Here is a 19260-nt window from a genome sequence, read left to right on the forward strand (position 1 = left end):
ATATTTTTATGCATATATGTACTTACTTTTTTATACTTACATCCATTTTCATGCTCACGACTTCTGTAGATAATGTTCAAATTGAATGATATTGATTGAGCTGAATTGGTGGACTTTGTCGAACGAAAGTTTGAATGAGATAGTCATCTGAAAGTGAGTTGGTCAGAAGGAGAATAAAATAAAATTTCAATCAAAATTGCAGTTTGTTTGTACCAATCTGAAGATACCAGTTACCTCTGAAATTCAAGAGAGTAATTTTTGAAAACCCTTCTTCTGAATTTATTAAGAACTTCAATTTCTAATTGCAGTAAGTATTCCTTCATCCTGGAAATTCTAATCTAGCAAAATAGAGTTGTGGATAACGCTGATACAGTCACACTCACAATATTTATACGTTCAGCTTCAGCTTGTTCAATCCTAAAATTTTGATACCTACTCGTATTGATCTCATCGTGTCGCCCACTCATTGGAAAGTTTTTTTTTCTCCTATATGGAGAAAATTCAACATTATCATCGAGCAAACCACCCAAACAAAATATTTCCTGTGATTCCTACTTATACGAATGTACTTACTTTGTACGTATAAATATGTCTCTGTACACGAATTTAGTAAACTACGAACGTACCGTATAGTATCTGCAATGCATTTTAGAAAGTAGGTGAAATGCTACGTCGCTCGGTGCATGTTCGAAATTATTATCGACTGAATTAGAATTAATAAAATTGTAGGTACATCGGTATACGTTTAAAAAAAAAAAAACGCTTCCCAGATGGTACAATTCGCATACGTAGGCAAAACCTACCTGTATTTATTTGCTTATAAGCCCAAGTGTGTGTGCATTATTTGATCGTTGGTGTCAATATTCGAATGTACGTATGTAAAAGTAAACGTTTTGACATTGATTATATAGGTACAGTACAGGCACGTCTTCGGTTAAGAATTATTATGACAAGACGAGACCTATAATACCAGGTGGTAACCTTTTAAAGCGTATACCTATAATATGAATGAATTGCAGCACAGTGAGATGTTCATTGATAGACCACAAGTCGATGAATTCTACTTCGACGATTGATTATCATCATCGATTATTAGTAAATGAAAACAAAAAAATTACAAATAATTATTTGAAAACTTTTTCTTTATTTTTTTTCAATTTTTTTATACACATTCGAAATTATAATAGTAAAGGTTTTTTTTTTTTCAATTTTTACAAAGGTAAATGCTCGATTGGTATTTAATTTACGCGGTGGTTTGAAAGAAAATAAAAGAGAAAAAATTTCACAGAAATTAAATTTCCGATCATACCATCGCATGCATATGATACTCTTAATACACGTATAGTAATATAAAACCCGCCTTAAAAACTAAATTGCACGTTTTGTTGTATGTTCTGTTTGTATACGTAATAGATATTATTATTACACGCAGAGAGAGAGAAAAATAAATATATATCTAAATTATCAGGAAATACGTCGTTATAATGCGTATCTTTTCGACCGAACGTGTACATTTTTCACGTTGGTAGGTAGGTATCTAGGTAGGTAATACCTATCTATAGGTGGTACTGTGTACTTGAATTTTTTACGATGTGTCAACCAATATCATTACAAACGAGAAATTTTATGTTCCAATAATTTTTTCAAAGAACCTTGGCAAAAAAGTGTTTTTTTTTAAATGTACGTGTGAAACCAAAAGTTGCAAGTAAGTATATTGTACACGATTCGACCGAAAATATACCGACGTGTGGGATTCGACTGGCTTTTTTTTCTCTTAAGCCCCCCAAAAAACTGAAAATTTCTCACATCGAATAATTTTTTTTCGACTGTATTTTTACACAGAAATCGTTTGATTCAAATTTTCTTCCACAGGATAAATTTTTTTTACACAATTTTTATAATAATTTACATAAATACAAACTTATATACAAAGAAACATTTTTTTTTATATAGACTAGGCCCAGTAACTGTAACCGAATTCAAATAACAACAATAACAATTACTAAGATTATTAAAATTTAATGAAAGCATGTTTCATAAAAACAAATGTTTAGGTTTAATTAATGATTTTCCGCGTTTTTTTTTCTTCTCGTACCATAATGCGCGTTTCTCGTTACCCTGTTGAGAGTTTTATTTTGGATGGGTTGGTAGAAAAAGTGAGGGTTTGGAAGAGCGGACTTTGATAATTTTTTTTCCCACTCGAGATGTATTTTCTTTGAAGGAAAGGATCCATAGGTTGTGATGATGAGGAAAGAAGATCATCAAATTGTATTTTTTTGACGAAGTTATGAAGAAATTATTTTTTATTGCCAGTTTTTGTCACGAAAATTGGTAAAAATTTATTTGATTTGCGGATTATTGAAATACCTATTATGATCAGAATGGAACTTGAATTTTGGCTTTTTAAGTAAATGACAAGTCGTTTGAGAATTTCAAACGAAAAAATAAAATCACTTTCAAAGAAAAAAAATTTACCATTGTTCTTCCATGAAATTTTTTTCATGCTCTTGGAAAAGTTGTTTTTTCCCCACTGAAGTGTTTTTGTCCACATTTGAAAATTACAAGGACACGAAAATATAATGAAACCCTATTAAAATTGGAAATTTGAGTAATAAGCTCGTTGAATTGGTGGTAATAATCATTAACTAGATTAATTTGATTTTCGTATAATGGTGAAAAACCCTTGTAGGAGGTCGCGCGCGCTTTGATTTTTACTCTAAAAATTGATATGTTCTTATAAAAATAATCATAACCGAAATTTACACCGGCACAAAAATTTCTTTGGGTAAGGGAACAGTATAGGTAAAAGGGAAAAAGGGGGAATGGTAAAGGGTACACGTATAAACGCACCACTGAAAAAAACCTTTGGTATATTTATATATGAATATAAAATAAAACAATCAAAAAAAAGAAAAAAGAAAAACGAAAACAAACCGCGAATTCGTTCATTTATAATAATATAAGTTGTAGATAGATCCGCCTGCATTGGCATTTATATTGAGGCAGGCGGAGCTAATCGTACAGATCAAAAGAATAAAATAAAAACATTTTATCTCATATTATAACTCACACACTACATAACAAAAGGAAGAGAAATCAGAAAGGAAAGGAGAAAAAACAAACGAAAAAAATAGAAACATAGACTTACGGGTATAGCAAAACCAAAGAAAAAAAATACATTTCAAAAAAAAATAAATACAAGAGAAAATTAAAGAAAAATAAACTTAAACACGTAGAATTTGTCTCTGAGATCAATTCTGTGTTTATATATCGTAATTATTGTTTAATCAGGTATACTCCGTTCTCCAACTGGCCTATAAACAGAAAAAAAGAGGGGGAAATTGGTAAGATTGAGAGGTATTAGGTGATTTATGCTTACAACGAGTGAATAACTAATGGGAAATTGAAATTTTTCCATTTTTATTGATTTTTGTGAAATTTGAACAATTATTTGAGATTATATTTATCTCATTTTTTGAATAAAAATCATTGAGGGGAGGGGGAGGGGGGTTGAAACAAAATATATATAAAAACCCGCTGAGATCTTCTTAAAGTTAAAGGTATTTTGGTACAAAACAAGGAAAGAACCATTTCAGGATGGAGGCTGAAGCCAGGCAAAATATAAAATTACTTTCGAGGTTGAAATTGATTTTTTACTTCAAACATAATCGATCATATGGAATCGAAAATTAATCGATTTTTGGGATTCGATGAATTGATCTTTGGTCATATTCAATTTTCGATCAACGAGTTTGTATCTTTGAGATTGAAATTGATTTTCAATTTCGAACAATACTTATGATCAGTCATAGTAGAATTGAAAATCGCGAATGCATATGTATTTCGATTTTTTGGGGGTCTATTATCGATTTTTAATCATGATTAAATTCTTGATCAGGAAGATTATTTTTGTGGCCTAAACTGATTTTGTGCTTACAAACATAGTCGATTATACGGAATCGATAATCGCAAATAAATCGATTTTTGGGTTGAATTAATCGATTTTCGGTCATGATCAATTTGTTCATCAGGAGGTTCATTTTTAAGGCTGAAACAGATTTTGTTTTTTCAAACATAATCGATCATATGAAATCGATAATCGCAAATGAATCGATTTTTTTGGGGGTTCGATTATCGATTTTTAATCATAATCGAAAATTTTTGATCAGGAGGTTTATTTTTGAGGGTAAAACTGATTTTGTGCTTTCAAACAAAATCGACTACATATATGGAATCGATAATCGCAAATAAATCGATTTTTGGGTCTGATTAATCGATTTTCGATAATGAGAAATTTTTCATCAAAAGATTTATTTTTGAGGCTGAAACTGATTTTATTTTTTCAAACAATATAATCGATCATATGGAATCGATAATCGCAAATGAATCGATTTTCTGAGGGTTCGATTATCGATTTTTAATCATAATCAAAAATTCTCGATCTGGAGGATTTATTTTTGAGGGTAAAACTGATTTTGTTCTTTCAAACAAAATCGACTAAGTATATGGAATCGATAATCGCAAATTGATCGATTTTTGGGTGCGATTAATCGATTTTCGATCATGATCAATTTTTCATCAAAAGGATTTTTTAAGTCTGAAACTGATTTTGTTTTTTTTTTAACAATATGTATCTATAATCGATCATATGGAATCGATAATCGCAAATGAATCGATTTTTTGGGGGTTCGATTATCGATTTTTAATCATAATCAAAAATCGATCTAGAGGTTTCATTTTTGAGGGTAAAACTGATTTTGTTTTTTCAAACATAATCGACTATATGAAATCGATTATCGAAAATAAATCGATTTTCGGGTCCGATTAATCGATTTTAGATGTTGACCAATTTCTCATCAACAGGTTCATTTTTGAAGCTGAAACTGATTTTTCATTTTGAACGTAATCGATCATACGGACTCGATAATCGCAAATGAATCGATTTTTGGGGTTCGATTGATAGAATTTTGATCATTATCAATTTTTGGATCGGGAAATCTATTTTCGAGGCTAAATTGATTTTTCATTTCGATCAAGATTGATCAAGTAGGATTGAAAATCGTAAATAAATCCATTTTTGAGGTTCTATTAATCAATTTTCTATCATCATGAAATTTTATCGCTGATTTCGGTCAATTTAAAGCCAAAGGTGACATTAATTAGGATAAATCGATAATAAAATGACCTAAAAACCTAAATTTCCACATCCATGTCCTAATTTTTGAAATTTTGAAATTAGCTTGTTGGTGAAATGGGCCCAAAAATCGAAATGATTGATCTAAAAAATCCACAGCTGTTAATCTTCAAGATTTGGAAATTTTGAAACTATAAATTTCTGAATTTATACCTTTCAAAAAATTGATTCAACCGCTGGATTTATTTTTTAAAAAAACTGTTATTCGACCTAACAAAATGGGCTAAAATCTGGCGAGTGATACAAATATTTCAATACCTATAAATTTTTTTCGAGCGTTTTTAGAAAATTTTTGAGCTTAAAATTTGATCACAATTTTGGAGATTTTTGAGAAATGTTAATTTTTCAACCTATCAAAATGGATCGAAATTTTGCAAAAAAATTCAAATATTTCGACGAAAATGTTTTTTGAGGTTTTTCGTACGAGAATAATTTTTAGCCCAAACTCTGGCCCATTTTCGAGATTATTGAAAAAATGCTAAACGGGTTAAAATTTTGTGAAATGTTTGATTAATATTTTGGCGAAAATGTTTTTTTGATCATTTTGAGGAATTGAAAGCTTACATCCAAATGGAAATGGCTCATCCTTGGCTACGAATGGAATTTTCAAACAAAATTTTTAGGCTTTTCGTCAACCAAGATCATTTTCAGAATTTTAGATTTTCAGCTGCTTGGATTTTTGAGGGGGAAGGGGGCTGGGGCGTTGAAACCTCTTGAATACGTTATGAAAATATGGCGAATCTGATATGTTCAATATGTTGTGCTCACATCAAGGAAAAATCTGAGGCGTGACGCTCCAGTTCACTCTCCAGTGTTCAATCATAGCCTCATAGGTATCAAAAAAGCTCATGGTTAAGTGTGTTCTTCATAATTGTTCAATTTTCTCAATAAAAATTATCTGTTGTACTCTCCAGAATCTAGTAAAATAGCCTTCTTACCCTCCTTCTGCCCCTTTCTCTACGGCTTTGCTGATCTTTGGGTACCGAATTTCAGATATAGGTACACGAAACGCGAGTAAATATAACTACCAACTTATTGTGCTAATACCTCTAGTTCTAATAAAGCGAAATGTTTGCCAATTCAGAATAATCCGACACTTACCATATTATTGGAGGAAGCCGATAAGCCGAGACCGGTCAGCGAGGACATAGGATGGTGATGCATTGCTGGCGGCGCTACCGGCGGTCCTGGCGGTCCCGGTGCCACGAAACCTTGATGGTGGTGATGGTGGTGTAAATTTGACTGGTGGTTGTAGGTTTGGTACATGTAGTGCGACATGGCATGGTGGGAATGTAAGGTGGACGGGCTAAGGTGATGGTGTCCAGGGCCTCCGAAACCTCCTCCGAAGCCACCCTTACCGGCTCCACCGAGGCTCGGATCGAGCGGCTTGATCATATCGGTCATCACGCCGGTCAGCGATAGACACGATGAGCTACCCGATCCTTTTTTCTTCTTCGATTTGGACGATAGTTTACGATTCCTCGTTTGAATACCTTCTTTTTTCATGGTTAACGGCCTATTAACCTGTAAAACGAAAATAAAAAATAGCGAATTAGGACTCTGAATGACTAACTAGGTACATATAGGTACATAAGTATATTCTCAATTCTGTAGTATGCACATAATACGTAAATAGGTAGATACGTAGAGATGTCAACCGAGTATGTGTGCTGGTTGTGGTTGGGCTTGGGCATATAGTGGTAATAAGAGGGCAGGCTCACCAGTCACAGCGCGGCTTATCGCGTTACAATAATCCGTTTTCTCACGGTGTCTGATGCGACGACGACGAAGACGTCGACACCACACACAGTATTGCAGCGTCACATTTGGAATATATAATAATACCTACATATAGGTACGTTGTTGTGATAGAAAGGAAAAAAATGGTAAAAAAAAATAGATAGGAAAAACTAGGTACATATCTACACAAACAGAGAAAGAGACCGTGTAATACGCGTACCTATACACGGTACAGTGCAAACCGACAACTGATAAGAGCCGCCTCCAATGACGTGCTCGGAATTTTAAAAACATGGATTCCGAAACGAGCAACCAGCCCATCAGAATGTGTATGTATGGCCAAGCCATAGCCAGAGACGACGTTGTTGGTTCATACGAAGAGAGGTATCGACTCATCGAGCTTCACCGCAGAATTATTATATGGTATTCGAGACAGCAGCCGAGATGCACCTGTTTCTGCATACTACATACATTTTTGCCCATCGTAGCGACACGTTTATGCGCCGTGAATTATGACCAGAGTGTGCGACAAAGATGGAGCACTTCCATCAGTATTGTTATTGACGTTTATTGATATTTATTAGCGGGTCGCGTACGGAATGCTTAAGCAGGATGGGTATTGTTAGTGTATGTGTAGTTGTATGGATGGTGATGGTGATTCGATGCTAGAGCTAGAGACTGAGCAGTCTTGGGGCAAAATTGGATTGCTTAGAAGTGAGCTGATTAGATTTTCAAAATTCACAAAATGGTCAAAAATTCAATTTTGAAATCGCACTCTTGGAATTTCACTCGGTAACCACCTAAGCTGGTAGGGAGAGTGGCCCGTAAGCACTGAACAGAGCTATCAATGAGTATAGTTGAAATTTTCCACCTCCAACCCCCCACCCCCCGGAATTGTTACCTCAGGTAAAAAAATAATTCCCTATTTTTAATTTTCCCCCGGTTGAAAAAACCAAAAAAAAGTTCAAGTTATTGAAAATTCTTGTTTCTGCGACAGAATTTTTCTAAATTGGTAATCCCTCCTTCAAGAAAAAACGTTTCCAGACCCTTCAAACCATATTGGCTCCGCTGGTGAGGAGCCCCTCAAAGTTGAAAGAATTAAAAAAAAAATCAGAATACCTAAATCAAAATTGGGAACATAATACTCTTTTCAAGAAAAAATCTTTATTGGATCCCAAATGATGTTGGCTCTCGCGTATGGAGCCTCTTCCCCAATCAGGGAAAAATAAAAAAAAAAATTAAAAACTGATGTCTGTAGAAATTTCTAGAAAATTGTTCATTTATGGGCAGAATCTTTCTATATACTTAAGCACTTTTTCAAGAAAGACCTTTCCTCAGTCTCCCAAATGATGTAGGTTTTCTAGTACGTATAAAGCCCCTCAAGTCGAAAAAATTGACAAAAAAAATGAGAAATGATATCTGTAGAAATTTTTTGAAAATGTTTCATTTCTGAGCACAGTACTTTTAGATAACCACGTCTTCAAGAACCCCCCCCCCCAACCCCATTGGTGCCTCAAATGACGTTGGTTCCCTTGTACAGAAGCCTCCAAAGTTGAAAAATATCGAAAAAGATGAAAAAATGATGTCTGTAGGTACAAATTATTTGAATATTTTTCCTCTCTGTTTTTTTCATACAAATTTTTCCTCAGCCCCTCCAACAATGTTTTCCACCTACAATAAAGAACCCCAAAGTTGGAAAAATCAAAAAAAAAAGTTTCAAGTTTAGTCATGGGTCATTCCACGTCAACTGGACCAAGAAGTGGTTGGGGGGGTCCGGGGATTTTTTTTAAATTTTTCCTGTGGAGAGACCTTTCCGAAGAGATGAACAACAGCGCAAATCGCAGCCCTCTAGCCCATTTTTAAAGGCAGCCAGGGGGTGTCAAAGTTTTCAGTGAACCAAAAATATCATCCATTTCAGCAGTGGATTACTCGATAACCGCGATACCTACCAAAATGGAACATTTTCCCATAGTTAGGGGGTTTGAAAGGCTTTTTGATAATATCATAAAAATCAATGTTGCCACGTTTTTTCGTACAAAAAATTAGCTCAAAAAATTTCGAAACGTAGTTTTCATATCGTTCCAACTCTCAAAAATTCTGAAAAAAATATATTATGGACAACTTTTCATGCTGAGCAACATATTAAAAAATTAGGATGGTAAAACGTTGCAAAGTCGATTTAAAAAAATTTAAAATTGGCGAAAAAATGTTATTTTTTGATTTAAAACTTTAAAAAAGTTTTGATAGGTGAAGTTGACCCATTTGATCCCTATTTTTACGTATTAGTCGAAAAAGTTGAAAAAAACCTTTCACTCAATGAAATGAACTCCTCACAAAAAAATCAAAATTCGAAAAAATTCAATTTTCGATTTCAAACATCAAAAAAAGTTTAAATTTATTCAGTTGTCTTATTTTGACCTCTTTCTGACGTATTTCATGAAAAAGTTGATAAAAATTACACTCACAACAAAGAAAATGAAAATTCGTTCATTTTTTGAATTTTTTCGAATTTTGATTTTTTTGTGAGGAGTTTATTTCATTGAGCGAAAAGGGTTTTTCAACTTTTTCAACAGATACGTATAAATAGGGGTCAAATGGGCCAACTTCACCTACCAAAACTTTTTTTCATGTTTTAAATCAAAAAATCGCATTTTAAATTTTCGCAAACTTTCAATTTTTTAAAATCGACTTTGCAACATTTTACTATCCCAATTTTTTAATATGTTGTTCAGCATGAAAAGTTGTCCATAATATATTTTTTCCAGAATTTTTGAGAGTCGGAACGATGTAAAAACTACATTTCGAAACTTTTTGAGCTAATTTTTTGTTTGAAAAAAAGTGGCAACACTGATTTTTATGATATCACCGAAAAGCCTTTCAAAACCCCCAACTATGGGAAAATGTTCCATTTTGGTAGGTATCGCGGTTATCGAGTAATCCACTGCTGAAATGGATGATATTTTTAAGTTCACTGGAAACTTTGACACCCCCTCTGGCTGCCTTTAAAAATGGGCTAGAGGGCTGCGATTTGCGCCATTGGTCATCCCTTCGGAAGATCTTTCCACAGGAAAAATTTCAAAAAAATCGTCGAAACCCCCCCACCACTTCTTGGTCCAATTGACGTGGAATGACCCTCATGGATATATTTTTTGCTTTAAACCTAAAGGTGAAATCCATTGATAGGGGATTCTAAACGATTTTTTTCAAGTTTTCAATAGTCTTACCTAGATTAAAAGATGTCAAAATTTCAACAAGTTTTCTATAAAAATTAAACATAATTTTATTACAAGCTTTTGAAAGTTCAAAGTGTTCAACAGTCCTGCATATCCTGCTAATCCTGCTTTTGTTCTGCTTTAAAAACTTTTTTTTGTGGAATTTTGAAAAAATTCATTGTTTTTCCCACCATGACCGATGAAAAAAAAATTTTGAACAGGAATGCATTTTTCAAATCAAAAAATTTGATAATTGCTAATTTGATTTTTTTTAGAACAATTCGAAAAATTGAAATGGTGAAAAAATATTTTTTTTAAAAGCTTAAGTTAATAACCTCACTCGAAGAAGCAAGAATTTCTCACGACTGACTGTGAAAATTACGTCATTCATCGCGAGTAATACCCTACGAAAGTATTTTTATGAAAATTCACTCTCCTCCTACTTATTCAATAAATATGTAATACAAAACTACCTGCAAAATTCGAAGAAAACCCACAACTCTGAGATCGAAGCAATAAGAAGAAAATGTACGCGAAAAAAAAAACCATATTATCGAGGGAAGGAAGAAAAGCGAAAATTAATATATCGCTGTTCGTGTTTATAGCCGAGAGTCAACCTAGACAGTAGTAATTAGTAGTCTGGGTTCATCGTAAAATTATCGCATACGTATCTCTCTCTATATGTATGTACCTAGGATACATAAACCTAGGTACTCACACACGTATCGTATCAAATACCAAAACATACCTAATATACAAGTAAACACGAATAAATTAACGCCGAACTATGCAGCAGGTATTTTATAACTCTCGTGCATAAGACAATGGAAAAAACACGTAATTAAGATGATAAATATGAATGAAATTGAAATTCGCATCGATATTGTTGTGGTATAAAATGCCAAGCCAAGGTATTAGATGAGAATACGTTCGTACGTACGCACATGTGTCTGAATTTTAGAGCACCAAGTACAACTGGCGAACAGTTGGAAAAATTCTGAGAATTATGAACAAGGTGTCCTTCAGTTTTTGAATTTGTAAGATTTGTCGTGTGTGACCAATCAAGTCTATAGGTATTTGGAAGACGAAAAATTCTGAACAAGGAGGCTTTTTAACTGAAGAAAAAAATTTGGACCGAAGAAAAATCAAAAGAGCGTCCAAAAATGTAATTAAAGGCCTAATTTTAGAAGCTGCATTTGATTTTTTAAATTTTGAAAAATTTTTGAAAATTCAAAATTGGCTTATTTTTGATGAAAGAAAACGAAATTTGATCGAATTCAAGTAGAGAGTTCGAAAAAATTGTCAACTTGAAGTATTCAAAGTCTTTGGTGACCCTTCGGACCGATTTAGACTCACAATTTTTAGATTTACATGAAAAAAAATAAATAAAAAGTTGGAAATTTTTCATATTTGTATATATAAAAATTTTTTTAATTATAGGTAGGTACCAAAATTTCGTAAAAAAAATTCAAAAATGAACTCCAGTCCTTACAATTTTGGTTTAAAAAAAAACTCAAAACATGCTTTTGCAATCTGTAGCTTGGTTTTGTTGAAATCAAAAAAGGTCACTTCAAGTGTGTCCCTCTCCCTATATTGTCATCCATCATTTCATAAAAATACGTACTGTTATCAACAATTCTCTCCGGACAAGTTTCCATTTCAAATTCACGCCGAATTAATTACCTAGATACTGGTAGGTATTTCTTAAACGCATCCAAATTATGTACAATCAACTGTATGTAAATATAAACAAACCAAGAGCATCGTTCGTGTGAAACCATTGGCCGTATAGTCGTAATTCGACCCTCGTGGTTGTATGTATTATAGATCTAATTCAGAAAAAAATTGCGTAATCGCGCGTGTACACATTCTCACACCTTAGACTATTTTCATTCCAACTTCATAGTTTTTTTTTTTTTAACGCGATGTAAACTTCATTAACACCGCTGTTCTGCCTGCGTCATTGTTAATTGAAAATCATAACGCGCGCTTGTGCGAGTTTGTTGAACGTTGTTTGACTTATTCTGCGACCAAGAGCGTTGCTGCGGTGGTTTTGAAATCCTAAGACCTTGATAATTTTACGAATAAATTAAGCCGATGATGGGCCATCATCGTGTACCTATCGTGCATATTGTACCTAGACCTACCAACGTACATATAAGTACTGTTTAGTTGGCGAAAATCACACGCGATCACCGACCTGAGCTTTTTGATGAGGTTTTTTTTTTCTCGTTGTGAAATCGAATTGAAACGATGCGAAGATGTTTGGAGGATATTTTGAAGGTAACTCGAGATCCGGCAAGGAAATTTTTTCAACTCACACTCTTCGATTTGAACAAAACCTGGCTGGATCGAAAGATCATGTCTTAAAACCCCCAAAGCCAAAATTTTAGGTGCTTCAGTCTATTTTTGCATTTTTAGTAAATTTTTGGAACTAATAAAGTACCTACTTTTGACCTCTCTACCTGATGAAATGGTGGAACTTGTCCCTTTCATCAAAAAAATGAAAACAACGAATATTTTTACGTTTTTTTCTTCAAGCAAAACCTCAGCAAGACTTTTGGAAGGACATTTTTCAAACATTTTTTTGTATTTTTCTAGAGAGGAGGGGATGGGAGGTTTAATATTTTACACGTCAATTTTTCGTTTTTCACCAGCTAAAATTTCAAGTGCTTAAGTGCATTTTTCTATTTTTGATGAATTTTTGAAAAATCTTTATTCCAAAAATGAGAAAAAAATCAAAAATTTACCAAATTGACCTAGAAACTGGAAATTTGGAATATACTGAATTTTTGACCTGCTAAATCAATTGGAAACGGTTTCAAACCGTTTTGAGTAGTTCTGGAGCCTCCAGCAGATTTTCTAAGTTTGAAAATTTCATCAAGTGTAGCTGGAAATCCAAAATTCACGCTGAACTCCATAGATTTCTCGATCAAAAGTTGATCACGAATAAAAATCGATAAATCGAAAGTCGATTATTTGCGATTTTCGATTCTATAATGATCGATCATTTTCAAATGAAAAAATAAATTTTAGATTTGAAAATGAATTTTTTGATAAAAAATTGATCGTGAATGAATATCGATAAATCGATACTCAAAAGTCGATTTATTTGCGATTTTCGATTTTTTAATAATCGATTATTTTCTAAATAAAAAATGAATTTTCTGATAGAAAATTGATCATGAATAAAAATCGATAAATCGATACTCAAAAGTCGATTTATTTGCGATTTTCGATTGTATAATGATCGATCATTTTCAAATGAAAATATAAATTTTAGATTTGAAAATGAATTTTTTGATAAAAAATTGATCGTGAATGAATATCGATAAATCGATACTCAAAAGTCGATTTATTTGCGATTTTCGATTTTTTAATAATCGATTATTTTCTAAATAAAAAATGAATTTTCTGATAGAAAATTGATCATGAATAAAAATCGATAAATCGATACTCAAAAGTCGATTTATTTGCGATTTTCGATTATATAATGATCGATCATTTTCGGATGAAAAAATAAATTTTAGACTTGAAAATGAATTTTTTGATGAAAAATTGATCGTGAATGAGAATCGATAAATCGATACTCAAAAGTCGATTTATTTGCGATTTTTGATTTTGTAATAATCGATTATTTTCTAAATGAAAGGTTTTAGTCATTTTGAAGACTCCAGCGACTTTTTGAAAATTTTTGGAGTCTCCAGTTGATTTCTGAATTTTGAAATTTCCACAAAATTTCATCAAGTGCAATTGGAAAGCTCTCAATCGTGATAATTAAATTTTTGAAAACCGTTTCTGATTTCATCCGAGACATTTTCTTCAATTTTCTGGGCAGCCAGAATACTCTTACTGAATGATCTTCAAATTGAAATTTCGTTACAGAAATCAAACGCTGCAATTCTCCCACACAATTTCTTCAACCCTCAAGTCATCGGCACCAACAAACAAAACACCTTCGACTAATTATAAAAATTGAAAAGCGGGAAAAAAGATACCACACGAAGACTGTAGTATGTCGTGAGTACACGTAATATCCAAATACCTACTCATATAAGGATACACGACGATGAGAGACGTCGCTTTAGAGAGGCGTCATCATCCAAGGTGTATTAATATTTTGGCGCCGGTGTACACGCACAGTTAGTATGTTCTGCGAACCAGACACGACGCCGTGAGTTGTTTTTACGTAATTATTTTAATCGTTTAATATGTACTACGTATATTTCAAGTAAAGGGAGAGCTAAAGGTACGTACTACGTCGAAGACTATGAAAAAATACTTACTACCGCATCTTGGTAAATGTAGTGGTATAAAAGGTACATAGTGTAACCCACGATGTGAAACACCACCCTAACGTAATTAGCAGCGTTATTACCGATGTTCTGGCATCATTAACCCTAATGCCATAAATATGCTATTTGTCATTTGAGAAGTTTTTAATTTTATGCTCTCTCTTCGTGTCGCTTTAACCTTATACACGATGTGCCCTCTCGTTCTATGTATCTTGCTTTTTACGTGTACCTACGTACCTTACCTACATACGTCTCGTATACTGCGAGAGCTTCCGAGACGTCATTGTCGTCATCTTCGTCATCATATCATAATAATAATTTGAAATAGGTACTCAGACATCCGAAAGACACACAAGATGCGACGACGCTCTGCTCTGCACACTGCAGAGAAGAAATTTCCTCTGTACTATCAACATCATTAATATTCACCTAAAAAAAAAAAAAAATACGAGTACTCGCACACACGATACCTTACGAGTACCTCCAATACTGACTAACTCTCTCAGTGTCTTTTAATTTATATAATACACACAAATGTACGTAAGTCGTACCTCACTAGAGGTACCTATAGATAAAGAGAAGAATCCATCGCAGGACCCCTGGACACTTAAGTGAATATAAAAGTCAATTTATACCCACGTGGTGGTACACCGCCGCTCGCTCTTACCATACAAATTTACACGATAATTACTCTCGTAGCGCTTGTTTGAATAATGATTATTTCGAGGCCCGGCTTCTCTTTATCAAATCCGAATGGTGTCGAGTACCGGGTCGAAAGGTCTTTGGCAAGTGTGATCGAACACCAACCTAATACAATTGGGTGATCGGTTTAATATATTTTTTTACCGTGATTTATAGTTCTCGACTTCCCTATATTTTTTTTACTCCTTATTTCTCATTGTTTTGTTTCGTGTTTGTGTTCTCGAAATGAGTATTTTGATCCTTTTGTCTTTTGATAATGAGCAATTTAGGTATTGAAAGCCTTTTCATTTTCAATTAGTTCCTTCGTTTCGTGATTTTCTCTCTCAAAGGGTTCGGTGAGGTTTGAAGTCATTTTTGAAATTCCTCCAATGCATTCCTGATCTATGGAGGGGTTTGGAATGAAATAATTAAGTTGTCGAAATGAGGTTTTGTGTTGAGGGGGGGGGGGATAATGAGTTGATAAAATGAGAAAAATGGATAAATTTCTCTGAAAAACTTTCAGAAATGAGCATTTTTTTTCATCACACAAAAATGGAGGAAAAACACCTTTTTAATGGCTGAAAATATGGTTTTTCAAAAACGTTGATGTATTCACTAAACGAAGATGAGTGGAGGGAGGGTTGAAAGGAAAAATCGAGTAGGTACTTCGAATTTTTAAAAACTCAATAAATTTTTTGCGGAAAAATGTAACATGTAACATGAAAGTTTGAATGGGCAGAAAATCTTATCGAATTCAAAAATTATTGTTTTAGAGACTGAAAACAGAACGACTTTTTTTTCAAATTTTTCACTCGGATTCAAGTGAACACTTGTCGATTCACCAAAATAAAAGGCTGATTTCAAAAATGACGTCGAAATTATAACATTTGATTCAAAAATTTTCAATTGAAGCTTCCCGATCAGAAATCGATCAATTTTCGATTCTCAATTCTGTGTAATTGATCATGTTTGAAATGAAAAATGAATTTTAGCTTCTAAAATAGACTTTGCAATTGAAAATTTGACAAAATCGATTCATTTACGATTTTCGATTCTGTATAATGGATCATGTGCGAAATGAAAAATAATTTAACTATAGGCTAAAAAATTAATTTCTCGATCAAAAATTGACCATGAATGAAAATAGATTAATCGATACTCAAAAATCGATTCATTTGCGATTTTCGATTCTGTAGTGATTGATAACTTTCGAAATGAAAAATAAATTTTAGCCTCAGAAGTGAATTTCTCGATCTAAAATTGATGTGATGATTGAAAATCAATTTATTTGCGATTCTTAATTCCATTCTGATCGATCATTTTTGAAATAAAAAATTGATTTCAGTTTAAAAAATAGATTTATCGATCAAAATTTGATCATGAATGAGAGTCGATTAATTGATACTCAAAAATCTTTGTATTTGCAATTTTTTATTTTATAATGATCGATAATTTTCGAAATTAAAGATGAATTGTCGCTTAAAAAATGGACTTCCTGATCAAAAATTGACCATGATGAATGAAAATCGATTTATTTGTAATTTTTGATTTCATTATGATCGACCATCTTCAAAATTAAAGATGAATTTTAGCTTTATACATAATATAGACTTCTTATTCAAAAATTGATCATAATAAATGGAAATCGATTAATCGATACTCAAAAATCGATTTATTTGCGACTTTCGATTCTATAATGATCGATCACTTTCAAACTGAAAAATAAACTTTGGCTCCAAAAATGAATTTCTCGAACAAAAATTGATCTTGAACAAAAATCGATTAATCGATGTTCAAAAATCGATTTAATTGCGATTTTCGATTCTGTAATGATCGATCACTTTCAAAATAAAAAATAAATTTCAGCTCCAAAAATAAATTTCTCGAACGAAAATTGATCATGAACGAAAATCGATTAATCGATGCTCAAAAATCGATTTAATTGCGATTTTCGATTCTATGATGATCGATCATTTTCAGAAGGAAAAATAAATTTTATCTCCAACAATGAGACAAAAATTGATCTTGAACGAAAATCGATTAATCGATGCTCAAAAGTCGAATCGGTGCTCAAAAGTCGATTTTATTTCCGATTTTCGATTCTATAATGATCGATCACTTTCAAACTGAAAAATAAACTTTAGTTCTAAAAATGAATTTCTCGAACAAAAATTGATCTTGAACGAAAATCGATTAATCGATGTTCAAAAATCGATTTAATTGCGATTTTCGATTCTGTAATGATCGATCACTTTCAAAATAAAAAATAAATCTCAGCTCCAAAAATAAATTTCTCGAACGAAAATTGATCATGAACGAAAATCGATTAATCGATGCTCAAAAATCGATTTAATTGCGATTTTCGATTCTATGATGATCGATCAACTGCAGAATGAAAAATAAATTTTATCTCCAAAAATAAAACAAAAATTGATCTTGAACGAAAATCGATTAATCGATGCTCAAAAATCGATTTAATTGCGATTTTCGATTCCATAATGATCGATCATTTTCAAAAGGAAAAATGAATTTCATCTCCAAAAATGAAACAAAAATTGATCTTGAACGAAAATCGATTTATCGATGCTCAAAAGTCGATTTTATTTCCGATTTTCGATTCTCTGATGATCGATCATTTTCAGAATGAAAAATAGGCTAAATTTGAGTACCAAAAATATATTTCTCGAACAAAAATTAATCATGAATGAAAATCGATTATGCTCGAAATGAAAAATGTTTGCATCAAAAATATACCTCGCGATTAAACATAGATCACGTTAGGAAAGTGAATTTCAGATTTTCAACTTCATTTGGTATAAAAAAATGTGGAAATTTCAACTTTAAAAATCTGTTGCAAGCTCTAGAACTGCTCAAAATCGTTCAAAACTCTTTCTAATCGATTTGGGAGATCGAAAATAAGGTATAATTTCAGTTTTCTAAAATCAATTTGGTGAGATTCTGATATTTTTCTATTTTTGAGCCAAATTTGATTTTCAAAAATGACACTTCAGTTCTCAAAATTTTAGCTGGTGATGTATTTTTATTTGCTCTATCGATCTAACTTTGTCTGGTTCAAAAATTTCTCTTCCATTTGAAATACCTCACTTTTAAGGGAAGAAGGAATTAATTGAGGGAGTATTGCTAAATTTTCTCCTATCTTCTGAAATCTGAAACCCAATTTGGACGTAAATTTTGATTAGAACAGTAATTTTATCGTTCATATTCTCGTACAATAATCTAAAACATTTTCACGGGTCACTCACCAGACACCCATTCATTTGATAAAAATTCCAAAATACGACAGAAAACACCAAGAGCAAAGGGTTGGGAAAATATTTCAGTACGTATTACAACTCGAGATAAAATCGCACAATCCTTACACGAGAATTAATTTACTTATTCTCATATACAATCATTACGGGAAAGAGAAAAAATAGTACCAGGCACCGAATCATAAACTTGCACATATTTACACATCGTACATATCTGGTCGAGCTTTTATTATGATTTTTTTATCTGTTAATAATAATTATATCTACATGTAATGTACATACGTATGTAGTTCATAATATAATAAGGAGAAAACATGTGTAGGTTAGGTTGGGTTAGGCGGTGGCATATGCGTTTGACGAACAGACACACGAGCGCGAGCTCGAGCGTCGCGTCGATTATCAGATTTTGGCAAAATTGAGTAAAAGATGTTAGCTCGGTGCTCGCGACACACTCGAGAGAGATAAAATCCGACGATACGCGACCGCCGTAATTAAGATTTACGATGGTGATCTCGATGAAAGAGGTCCATTGTGAATTACGATGTAGTTTATTTTAAGGCTTTTACAGATTAGCTCGCGTTTTAGTGCAGCCTCATTAAGAATAGAAAGAGCGTTTAAAAACGCCAACAACGGGTTACATTCGAGTGATTTTCAATGACGTAGAGAGAGCGAGCGAAAAAATCGCAGACTAGCAAGAGTTGAATGAGACGATGAAGATGTACCTATACTAAATGGCAATCGAGACAGAATTTGGCACAGTCCAGTATACGACAAAAGGGCTAGGCGCCAATTACCTGTGCAACACGACCGGATATTGGAAAAGGGTTTATATTGAGATGGTGTAATATACACTGGCGTCTATGGAG

The 19260-nt window shown here is 32.9% G+C and overlaps 1 protein-coding gene across 4 annotated transcripts in view; it reads right to left on the reverse strand.

Moving 5' to 3' along the window:
- Positions 1-1124: 1124 nt before the first annotated feature.
- Positions 1125-19260, reverse strand: part of grn (grain) — a 136914-nt gene continuing 118778 nt past the window's right edge. For all 4 annotated transcript variants that reach the window (XM_065368744.1, XM_065368746.1, XM_065368745.1 and 1 more), the window contains exons 6-7: positions 6296-6718; positions 1125-3314 (exon numbers count right to left, since the gene is read on the reverse strand). In XM_065368744.1, the coding sequence (XP_065224816.1) occupies positions 3288-3314; positions 6296-6718 (450 nt within the window). In that variant the 3' untranslated portion in view covers positions 1125-3287. The remainder of the gene's footprint in view (positions 3315-6295; positions 6719-19260) is intronic.

This window comes from Planococcus citri, chromosome 5 (assembly GCF_950023065.1).
Source record: "Planococcus citri chromosome 5, ihPlaCitr1.1, whole genome shotgun sequence".
In the NCBI taxonomy this organism is placed as follows: Eukaryota; Metazoa; Arthropoda; class Insecta; order Hemiptera; family Pseudococcidae; genus Planococcus; species Planococcus citri.